Source organism: Paramormyrops kingsleyae, chromosome 19, assembly GCF_048594095.1.
Source record: "Paramormyrops kingsleyae isolate MSU_618 chromosome 19, PKINGS_0.4, whole genome shotgun sequence".
Classification (NCBI taxonomy): domain Eukaryota; kingdom Metazoa; phylum Chordata; class Actinopteri; order Osteoglossiformes; family Mormyridae; genus Paramormyrops; species Paramormyrops kingsleyae.
The window spans coordinates 22,634,590-22,646,839 of record NC_132815.1 but is presented as its reverse complement, the minus strand read 5'-3'; the positions used below and the strand labels follow the sequence as shown (position 1 = coordinate 22,646,839).

General features: G+C 43.4%; 1 protein-coding gene across 1 annotated transcript; it reads left to right on the top strand.

Moving 5' to 3' along the window:
• The first annotated feature begins 5,388 nt into the window (after positions 1-5,388).
• On the top strand, positions 5,389-10,318 carry LOC111841196 (serine/threonine-protein kinase PDIK1L). Its single transcript, XM_023806775.2, has 4 exons — positions 5,389-6,853; positions 7,300-7,976; positions 8,707-8,932; positions 9,590-10,318. The coding sequence occupies exons 2-4, from the start codon at positions 7,365-7,367 to the stop codon at positions 9,820-9,822; spliced, it is 1,071 nt and encodes a 356-aa protein (XP_023662543.1). The 5' UTR covers positions 5,389-6,853; positions 7,300-7,364; the 3' UTR covers positions 9,823-10,318.
• Positions 10,319-12,250: the final 1,932 nt, after the last annotated feature.

Below are 12,250 nucleotides of genomic sequence, written 5' to 3'. Positions count from 1 at the left end.
AGGTGTGCCAAACTGTCCAAGGATAGGTGTGCCAAACTGCCCAAGGATAGGTGTGCCAAACTGCCCAAGGATAGGTGTGCCAAACTGCCCAAGGATAGGTGTACCAAACTGCCCAAGGATAGGTGTGCCAAACTGCCCAAGGATAGGTGTGCCAAACTGCCCAAGGATAGGTGTGCCAAACTGCCCAAGGATAGGTGTGCCAAACTGCCCAAGGATAGGTGTGCCAAACTGCCCATGGATAGGTGTGCCAAACTGCCCAAGGATAGGTGTGCCAAACTGCCCAAGGATAGGTGTACCAAACTGCCCATGGATAGGTGTGCCAAACTGCCAAAGGATAGGTGTGCCAAACTGCCCATGGATAGGTGTGCCAAACTGTCCAAGGATAGGTGTGCCAAACTGCCCATGGATAGGTGTGCCAAACTGTCCAAGGATAGGTGTGCCAAACTGCTCAAGGATAGGTGTGCCAAACTGCCCATGGATAGGTGTGCCAAACTGTCCAAGGATAGGCGTGCCAAACTGCCCAAGGATAGGCGTGCCAAACTTGTGGCATCATATTCGAAAAGACCTGAGGCTGTAATCACTGCCAAAGGTGCATCAACAAAGTACTGAGCAAAGGCTGTGAATATTTAAGTACATGTGTTTTTTTATTTTTAATAAATTTGGAAAAATCTCAAGTAAACTTTTTTCACATTGTCATTATGGGGTGTTGTGTGTATAATTTTGAGAAGAAAAATGAATTTAATCCATTTTGGAATAAAGCTGTAACATAACAAAATGTGGAAAAAGTGAAGCACTGTGAATACTTTCCGGATGCACTGTATATTGCTCATTACTATAAACATTATAGTAAATATTAAATCATTCATTGCACTGTACTTAACATTTTCCATTGGTTGCTAATTTCAACCCAGTATAGCTGTATTTAGCCTGTACCCAAAGCCTACAATGGATTGTATTAAACTACATGCGTCTTACGTCACAATTTCTGCGTAGCAGCAATTTGACCAGGGAATGTCGAAGCTGTTGAACGTTGCTCAGTTGCAGAAAGTTTGATGTTTATTTCAGTGCTAAAGAAAGATTCATATGAACAAAATGTATAGCAAGTGCTTAGTACTATAAAAAGACGTAATTGTTCAAGCAAAAGGGGCCGAGCCAGTTCTTCATAACATAAGGAAATAGTCTACCACCACAGTTGACTATAAAGTTTACGCGCAGTGAAAATACAATAAAATACACGCGCAGTGAGGCACAATAAAGCTTTCTTAAACTCATAATGCGCGAACACCACTTTGTCTTACAGAAAGTTGCCGAACATAAACTCAAACTGTTTTTAGATATACCCTCAAAAAATAAAAACGGGACCAGCGGCTGAGACGCATGATTTGCAACGTGAAGTTCACCAGTTTTACACGCGCACAGTTGATATAAACACTCCTACGTTTAGCTGATAGAAATTTAATTTTGTCCTTAGGAACAAAAGTAGCTAGCCTGATTTATCGCTAACGAAGGCTTCCATATATGACCAACCAAAGATGTCACTGCCTCAGCATATGCCTGTTGCAATTAACTAGAGCAGGGGTTATGCAGTGAAATAAGCATATATTGCTCACTAAATGTCCGTATAGGACAGAAAAAAAAACAACAATTAGCAAACTGCAGTGCTGTGCTCTAGATAGTTGTGAACTTGCTAGCCCGCTATAGCTAGTGATACTCTAGTTCAGGGGTCTCCAACTCTGGTCCTGGAGAGCTACTATCCTATTCTAGCCTACCTGGCTACTGATGAGCCACACCTGCTTCTGGTATTTACCTGAGAACTGGTGTGGTTCATCAGAAGCCAGGTAGGATAGAAAACCTACTGGATAGTAGCTCTTCAATTCCTTTTGATCGATGGCTTTTAGTCAAGCTTTCTCTCACCTTTCTGGTAGTTCTTTGGTTTCTTTGGATTATTCTTGCTGCTCCTTACTATTCGTTCCCTGGTTAAATGGCCACCTCCTTGTTTTCATTTATGCATATGTCGGACAATGTCATCAGCTTAATACAACCCATTGTGTGACCATTAAGCTCATGGGAGTTTTCTGTATTTTACTACAGAAATGTTCTGAGGGCAGAAAGAAAAATGATTGGTTTAGAGCAGGGTTTCTCAACCCGGTCCTCGGGGACCACCAGACGGTCCATGTTTTTGCTCTCTCCCAATTCCCTGCCAATTGGAAGAGAGCAAAAACGTGGACCGTCTGGTGGTCCCCGAGGACTGGGATGAGAAACCTTGGTTTAGAGAGACCCCAGTTTTGGGGGTCCCCAAGTGGTTGCCTACTGGTACAGTCCGTCTCTGCTGATATGTGACCATGCTTGATAGTAGAGAACATTGGATTTAGTTAAAAATGTCAGGTCCGGTTGAGGAGCATGCTCTGGTACAGCACTTTGCCACACTCACCACATGACGACCTTGGGATCCCAGTTGGTGACCCCCCCCAGGCGACACAAAGGCCAGTCCCACCCTCTGGAAATAGCCGTCTATCTGCCGCAGCCAGGTGTTATGTGGGCGTCCCCTTGGCCTGGTCCACCTGCTCGGGTTCTCAGTAATGAGGAGGGAGGGAAGTGAGGTTCCAATGATCTTTCTTGCAGCGTTCACTATGCATGGCTGGGTTTTTCGATCGTTGATGGAGCAGCTTCTAAACCGCACAGTGATGCAGTTTGTCGGGATTTTTTCTGTGGTGCCTCGATAGAAAGAGGCCATGATCGGAATTTGTGGAGGAAGTAGAGGCGTTGTTGGGCTTTCTTTGCCAGTGATGCCGTGTTCTTTGACCAGGAGAGGTCCTCTGTGATGTGCACCCCCAAAAATGTGGTGCTGCTCCTTTCCACAGTAGTACCATTTATGGTCAGCAGGGGTGTTGAGTATGCGATCTCCTTTAGTCAGTGACGATCTCCTTTGTTTTGTCCACATTTAAGAGGAGGTTATTGTTGCTGCACCACATGACCAGTTGGTTCACTTCCTTCCTGTAGTTAGTCTCATCGTTGTTGCTGTTGATGTGACCCACCACTTTGGTGTCGTCTGCAAACTGCTGTAGCTTGGTGTGCAGTCATGAGTCAGCAAGGTGAAGAGCAGGGGACTGAGCACACATCCATGTGACCCTACTCTTACTTGATATTAATTTATTCCCAGTTATTTTGTCCATCAGCTGAGTGTGAGCATATAAAATATATAATACACACACTCGGTGACCAAACACAAACAGCTTGATCCTCCGAGCATTGAATCATGGGTCTGCACCTGAATACACACAGCAGATAGACAGGGTCAACAGGTTCACTTACTGTTCAATTAAGCATTAGAACAGTTAAGACACCTGATCTGAGCAATTTTGAACATGGTGCGATTGTTAGTGCCAGATGTTGTAGTTCCAGCGTGTCGGAAGCAGCCATCCTCCTGGTATTTTCACACACTGCAGTGTCTAGAGTTTACAGAGAATGGGGCAATGAACAAAACACATCCAGTGATTAGCATTTCTATGGCCAAAAAACAGCATGTTAATGAGAGGGGTTAAAGAACGGCCAGACTCGTTAAAGCTAAAGGGAAGGCCACAAGTGCAAATATACCTGCTCAGTATTCAGTGCTTCTCTGAATGCAGAACTTGTCTACTCTTATCATGCTTCTGGAGATGAAAGGGAGTTCTCAGTGTCACATATGTACAGTACATCTAGTAAAATGGCCACTGAGTGTATCTCTTTTTTTCCTCACATTACATACATCTGTTATGTATAGAATTTATTGTCACTATTAGCTTGCTCTGTCCCCTTATCCCTACATCCAGGCTTTTTATTGTCCTGCAGGGCAATGAAAACCACTCATGCTGACAAAGTCAGCAGGGCCTGCACTGTTTATGGGCACCCAAGACTAATTAACTGCTAAGATTGAGCAAAGGTCATTATTTTTGGGTGCTTAATTAATTTAGCAACGTTGCATGCTTTCTCTAAAAGCATATAAGCACAAAATATTCCACTAACCAGTAATGGCTGTTTCAAAAGTTCAAGAAGGACACCAACCTCCTTAATCGAGTTGTCTTACCACTAATTCTCCCATTCCTATCGAAAGCATCAAATTTTCTGACCTGTCAGCTTCTACTTACATTATGTTTTCATATGGAGGAATCTGTCTATAGTTGCACCACTTATCCAGTACAGAGTCACATGGGATATCGATCCTATCCCAGGAAAATTTTAGAACAAAGCAGCGATAAAGGAAACTGGATTACATGAAGAAATGTAAGACAGGGGCAATGATGTGACCAACTGCACCACCACATTGAGAACTGAAATGTAAAGATTTTTTTTTTATTTGGAACATTGTCATACTTAAACCCACATTTCCCAGACAAACTCCTAGTGTCACACAAATTTAGAAACACTTGGGACAATGGGAAGACAAGGCTGTGTTTGTTTACTTAGGCATTTGTCATCACCATGAAAATGTCGGGCACAAATTTTAAGCCATTTTAAGCATATGCCTGAAGGATTTTGGTATTTTTCCTACTTTAGGCTTTATTATTCTTTCTGCCCTCCCTGTCATGCCTCTTTATTTTACATTTGAATACTTAACTGGTGCTTTTATCCAAAAGCTGCTTAGCATTTTAGTGCTGTATACAGCTGGGTGATTCACACAAGCTGTGTGGCTTAAGCTTCTCACGTACAACTGCAGAGGTCTTCTGGGTGGGAAGACAGACAGGTCTAAGGGACACATGGATCTGAGGAGGGAATGGAGGCATTAATTTAGGAAAGGGGGTTTTATAAAAGCGAATTGAAAACAACATGGACTTTCACTTTGGGCGAGTGTAATGAAGTCTGTGCAAATATGTGGTTGGGGGCTTGGTCAGAGAGAACAGTATTGTTTTACACCCAGGGTCCCCAAGTATCTGCAACTTAAATCCATCAGTAACGCAAAAAAATATATAATATAATTTAAAAATGCTGTTCACTCCAGCATGTAGTGTGTAGAGAAGAAAAGGGGAAATATTTTTATTAACTGAAGCTGAAGATGCACCTGACTTGTATTGCAGAACCTGCTGCCTGTGTGGTACAGGAAGCTACAGCACGGTCATCTGTAAAATGTAAAGGCCAGGAGAATAATCCTTCCTTCCTGGGGATGCTTGCTGGGCATTGTGTCACTGTGTGGGTGGGGCAAGGTTGAAGGAAGGGCAATTGATACTTAAGATAAGATGAACTCTATTGATTCTGGGGAAACATTCTAGAAATATTTCAACTGATGATTTCTTCTTTTTTTCTTTCTTTTATAATACAGTGTTCGTTTTATTTCCTGTTTTTCAAAAGTTTGATTTGATTATGAATACAGACAGGAAGATGTGCGTGAAATTCCTCCTACCCTTAGTCTGCCGAAGGGTCTAAGCATTAGCGCAGACTGACCGAGGAGAGATGCTTTACTGAGATGTATTTCATAATGTTAAAAATTACCACGTAAAAAAGCATGCAAATATAGATTCATCCTACATGTAATGAACGAATAATCGTTCATGTTTCATGTGCAATTCTATTACTGTATGATAAAAGTATCAGTAATTAATTAGATATAGCAGCGCCTGATTTACGTGACATCAGTGATGTTATGATGTTTTATGCTTTACAGGATCAGGATTGATCAATACACAATAAACTATATTGCAATAAAAATCTGGATCACACAAGTATACAGCACTTTAATATGAACAACTAATAGAGTCAGCAGATCCTAGCAGAAGCATGTGAGGTCCGGAGCAGCCCTCGGGGACACTGCAGTACAATATTGTCATCTACACTGAGGATAAAGGGAGGTCTCACTGACACACTGCAATGTTACTGAAAGTAATTACGTACGGTATTTCATATTTTTGCATTAAGCCTGATGCAGGTTAGTTAATCACCTACAGTGCAACGCTGACATAACGCTGAGATAACTCTATTACTATTTCCATATAAAAACACTATACTTCATTTATAGGAAAATAAAATAGGTTATTAACAATATGTAGGCCTATACCGTGTATAGAAAGTCTTCTATATGCTTGCTTTAATAAAATCCCAGTCACCAAAAAATATTTTTAAATTACAATGAGAGCAAAACAAATAAAAACGGAAAATTAAACCCTCAAAACAGACAGGGCCAGTGGACAAACAGTTAAACGTGAGTGACCTCAATTAATGATATAATTGCATTGTGACTTATCCAGAAGTCCACAATTACCCTCGTAGCAAGAAACACATTAGTGACCCTGAGGAGGAGGACAGGAGTGAATCACAAATTTGTCGTTCGTGTGGTTTTAATTTATGTAACGCCATACGGACTGTCATACGAGGTGTGACAGACGATGTGCAGGAAAATCCAAAAATTTTATTATGAGATTTAAAGAGAAGCCTTAATTATAATATATAAACTTTAAGAATTAAAGTGAAGCCTTAATTAACAAAGTAAACTCAATTTTATTGTGCTTAGCTGTCATTAGACATGACTGAATTTTAAAAAGGGAAAGTTAGGCAAACATCCAACTGTAGGACGGACCAGCCACGAGCTTAATGGGACATGCGCACCTCGCGAGACGCCAGAGGAATGAAGCAAAAATTTCAAAAAGTGAATGACGTACCACGTGCAAGATAAATGCGCGCAGACGACCAATCAGAGAACAGAGCGTTCTGACGTAACATAAGCGGGAAGTTGGAAGAAGGGAATCGAGACGGAAGTTGGGGCACTTTTTTTTTGCTTTTTACTCTTAATACTTAACGCTTACTTACTCTTAATTTACATAAATGTGGTCTGCTGTTGTCCATAACGTAAAGTTGATTTTGTATATTTTTCTGCGGCTCTATGTGGGTAAGTACAGTTTTCCTTTGTCACAAACTAATTCATTGACGTTTCTCCTTTTTTAAGTTTTTGTTGACGCTAGTATTAACAACAACAGCATCAACACGTTCGGTATAGAATGACTGGGTACTAAAACGGTTTTCATGGTTTCACTGACTAGGCACCATAGTGGATATAGATTAACAATGTACCAAACTTACTGAATTGTATTCAAGTATGAGAAACGTTGGTTTGTAAACTTACTAACAGTCATAGGCCAGTATGAAGTAAAATGCAAAGCTTTTAAAAGAAAAACTAAAGTAACCTAAATTCCCTTTATTTTGTACCTAAGAAGTCAGGTGTATATTTAAGATTATGTGTGAAAATAGTTTCTGCTTTTAATATGAAATCGTAAATTTAAACAGGCTTCTGTGTATTGAATTGACACATATTTTTTTCTGGCTGTCACAACACAGAATTTCAGACAAGAATCACCTCTATGGAGAGCCAGTTTTCAGTGGAGCACTGAGTGAGTGATCAGATGGAGAAGGTGTATATCCTGGAGCGGGAAGTGGGTCGGGGCAGCTATGGGGTGGTTTTCGAGGGCCGTGTAGCCAAGACAGGGCCGTGGGGTACCCGGGGCGATAGGGTTGCTATTAAGCGCCTCCCCTGCAGTAGCCCCGAGTGCATCGAGCTGTTCCTACAGGAGCTCTGGGCCATGAGAGCTACAGCTAGGAGCCACCCCAATGTCATTGCCCTCCACTGCTGCCTTCATCAGAACGGACCTAACATCCTTCAGCCCCTGGGGGCAGGGAAGCTACCGCTGGACCTGGTAGAGAGCGCCCTCAAGGGCAGCGTGAAGGGGTCATCTCCGACCCACAAAGGCACAGCCACTAAGACACGTGGGAAAATGTTGCCTCTGCAACCTGCTGCCATCAGCTGCTCCGCCCTGTGGCTGGTCATGGAGTACTGTGACGGCGGTGACTTGAACCGCTATCTGCTGTCAAGGCCCCCAGACACCCAGAGGAACTACAGCGTGATCCAGCAGCTGAGCAGCGCCGTGGCTTTCCTGCACAAGCTCCGGATCGTGCACCGCGATTTGAAACCCGACAACGTGCTGGTGCAGAACACCCCTGCTGGACCGCTTATCAAGGTGCTTGGAGTCCTGGTCCCCATGAGAGCCTTTGAGAAATAAAGCAGCGTTCAGAGGTTGAGAAACTGATAAATAACAGAAAGGAACAAGACATTAAGCCAGGAGGGGGGGATAGTTTATCATTTGATTATTTGGAAATGGTTTGCTGAAGAAATATTTGTATGGTAATGTGGGCAGTAGGTTTAGTGTGAAACTTACTGGAACATGCAGTTAAAATTACAAAAACCAAGTGCGCTTATCACAGAGCGCACATTCAGGGTGCAAATGAGAGTTTCTCTTAGCGGTGATCGCATTTGTTGATTAGAGTAAGGCCGCTGGTTCCATATTGATTCATACGCTTCATTGCAGTTCTCCATTCTGCATTGTTTGCAGTTTCATAGTTTAAGAGTAGATGACTATTGGTTTTGTGTTAATTTGTGTTAAACTTTTTCTTTGTCATGCTTAAGGATGGTGGGAATTTGAGAAGACTTAATAGATCCAAGAAGGGTTTGGATAAATCTTAGGATATAGGTGCATATTAGCTGCATCATAATTACCATAGTTCATAACATTCATGGTGTAACTTATGGAAAATCAGTTGAAGCTCTGCCTAGCAACACTTGGACTCCTTGACAGCTATATGCTGTATTATCTGCCTCACTTGTAAGTCTCTTTCAGCAAAACAATCTTCAAATATATATACAGTAAGTGTAAAAGTAAAGTTTTCCTTCTCTGTTTTGTCCTGCGGTAGGTTGCGGATTTTGGGCTCAGCAAGATGAGCGAAGGATTGGCAGAGGGGCATCTCAACAGGAAGTGTTTCTCCTCCACCTGCGGTTCGGACTTCTACATGGCTCCAGAGGTGTGGGCTGGCCGTAGCTACACCGACCAGGCAGACATCTTCTCCCTGGGCGTGCTCTTCTGGGCCGTGTTAGAGAGGATCACCTTCCTGGAGGATGGCAGCACGCAGGAGCAGCTTGGTGGGTGTCTGCCAATGCAGAAGGGAGTCTGAATAAAGGGGAGGGGCTAAGACTGTGATCCAGCTGGTTGTATAGTAGTGGAATTATGTTGTCCTCTTATAACTGGTAATTTTATTACATATGACATATAGTGAATATAAATGGAAACTCTTATTCATAGACATTTTTTCCAGTCTTTCGTTGCTTATGCATATGGTTCTTCCTGTATTTTAGCTGCTAATCACTTCTGAGTGCCTCCACTAATTACAACTTATTTGTGGCAAATCTGAGCATTATTTCAGGGTTATCAAAAGCACACAGCAACTCCTATTCTGTGGAGCAGAGCCCTCACAGGGGGAGGGAATTGGAACAATTCCATTTTCCTTTTCCTTTTAGGTTCCACCCTTGCTCGCAGATTAACTTTTTAGGGGTTTGTCTGCCTGAGCGTGCATATTTAATGTGTGATGCAGGAACACGCTACCCGGCACTGGTTGTCTGATAGGCTTCTGAAAAGCTGCTTTGTCTGCTAGCAGGTACACGCTGCATCTTCCATTAAAAACACAGCAGTAGTGACAGCATTGAGTTTCCACAGGCCATTTGCGCATAGATTGGGTAATAGAATGATGCAGTGTAGCTGATGGTATACATCCTGATGCTGTGTTCATGTCCCTGACGCAGGTGCCTACGCGTGCCGGGGTCGCTGGCTGGTGCCGCTGGGTGAGGCCCTAAGCGAGAACCCGGACCTGCAGCTGGGCATCCCTATGAGGGCCAGGCGGGCCTCTCCTCTGCCCGCCCCCCCGACACCACAACTGTGCGCTCTGCTCTTGGACATGTTGGCCAGCGACCCGGCCTCCCGGCCCACGGCCTGCCAGCTGGAAGAGAGGGTGCACTCTGCCACAACCTCCCAGTGAGGGCCAAGGCCGAATGGTGGTCGTCCTTGGGTTCCCAAGGACCGGGTTGGGAAACGCTGCATAAGTGAGAGGGATGGAGTGCTTTCTTTAAGGCAGGGTCATTCAAATCACGGTCCTCGAGGTCCGAGCCCTGCTGGTTTTCCAGCCTTCCTTTACCTGTCAGTCAGGTGTGAAGCCTCTGACCAATCAGAATCAGTAATTATTAAACTAACTACCTGGGAGAACTGAAAACAAGGCCTGGATTTGGAATCGAGGTCCAGATTTGAAGAACCCTGTTCTAGGGAATACCATTGACTCCTTTGAGAAACAGCATGTGGAATATCTCACCAGACTCTGCTCCTCCACATCGCGCTAGCTGCTTCTTTCAAAATGGAATATACCTAATTTACTACATCGTGTTGCTTTTAAGGCATTGTGTTCTTGGGATTTGTGTAAAGAAATATATTTATTTTAGAAGTATTAAAAAAACGCCGTTCTCGATGGCTCTCAACTTTAATTTTCATTCCTCTAGGAAATTCTTCTTGCACTAAAGTTAAATCCTCCAACTTCCTCACATGCATGACCTCTTTAGCAAGTCTGACTTTTCTGCAATATACACTTTCACCCCAGGAAAATTAAGTGTCTGGGTTTAGTTTCTAGCTAATTTCAGATTTTCATATGATGCTGTTGGGGAAAGAAACACTACTGAAAAAACAAGTAATTTTAACATGATTATAGGCATGAAATTATATTTTGCTGTTGTCAGTATTGTTAAAAGGAACCAGCTGAGGTGTTTCAGGTATCTGCCTAGGATGCCTCCCTGTGGATGGAGGGATGGATGGAAGGAAGGAGATACCAGCATAGTTCTGTGTCTGAGAGTGAGGTCCCCCTGAGCCAAGCTCTCATTTTCTACCTCTTACCACAGTGCATGTAAAGGCAGTTGTGTGGAATTTTAACTATTTCAGGTCCAGGTCTCTGCTTATTGCTCACAGGCCACAGCCATACTGGGGAATTGTTGCTGTGGGATTTCTATCGTCGACGTGTCCATGTTAACTTGCATTTCTTAGTGCTGCTCAATCCAATCTGACATTGCACTAAATGAGCATCATGTATCAGGTTTGATTGATTAGGTAGTTCTGCTACACATAAAACGTCAAACGAAAAGCCCAGTGCGCCATTCAGCAGAATCGTAATGCACGTCCCAGTAGCAGCAGGAATAGAGGGATTATGAGGGATGCTGCTGCCATTGTGGATTTACACTCAATTCTCGATGGAGAGAGTGCAAAGTGATACACAGAATGAGCTGTAAGTCAGGGGTCAGTGGTTCACGATAAGAAAAAGCTGGAGTGTGGGACCCTTTGGCCTGTGGTGAATGATGCCCTCCGGTGCCACTTAGATTAAACACATCTATGATATTTCTACCATGGAGACACAAGGCTTGCCCAGAGACTTATGGTCTCAATTGCTGACACTGTGACCCCTCTCCTCCACAAGAGTTAGTTCAGGATAATAATAACAGTAATAGCTGGGACAGGGGGCGGGCGAAGTTATGGGTGGGACTCAACAGAACCAATCAACAGGGATGAGAAGCACTCTTGTGGCAAGGGGGGGGGGACGATATAAAAGGGAACAGAAGTGTTGATGACGATCTGAACCCCAGTGGCGCTTCTGCTCCAGTAAAATTTATGCATTATCTGATAAGCGAAAGACACTTTTCAGTGATGGGTGTTTCCTAATTTATGAAGCTTTGATTAAAAACTGTTACCCACACTTCCATTCCCCCCAGTAAAAAAGAAAAAAAAACTAGCTTGGTGACAATGATGCTATTATCTTCTTTAACTCCTGTATTTGACAGGAAAGGCAATTCTCTTCAAAGAAAGCAATTTGTAATTTATAGTAAAGCAAATATATAGCAACTGTTGCTGGTGGATCAGGACTGGAATCAGATGGAGCTGACTGTACATTTCATCTCAGAGTTTAACTGGTAATAAGCATGCTTCTTCTTAGGGTTACCCATGTAGGTCCACTCCACCAGAGAAGGAACTACCTTCTGTATGTTTGGGCACATTTTGAATTGCTGTGTGTGTTTTCCCGATTCATCGTTATGGGGAAATTTGCATTAAGAATTTAAGCTGGTGTCCTGTAGTATGAGTAGCAGAAACCTGGATTGCACCTGTCATAGGCATAGACCAGGAGCTCTGAAGACTGGAAGTAGACACCAGTGAACATACCTTGCAGAATCTGCATCCAACAAGTCAACTATAGTGAACCAGACGTGGGGTCCCTCCCTCCCTCCCTCCAGATGCTCTGACAGGCTCACACAGAGTCTGGCTGTATAGAGGCACATCCATCGTCAGCCGTCATTAGACCACCAGCGAGCCCGCTGGGATAATGTGACACGGGCTGCCACATTGCGAGTCGTCGCTCAGACTAAGGCACCCGTACAGCG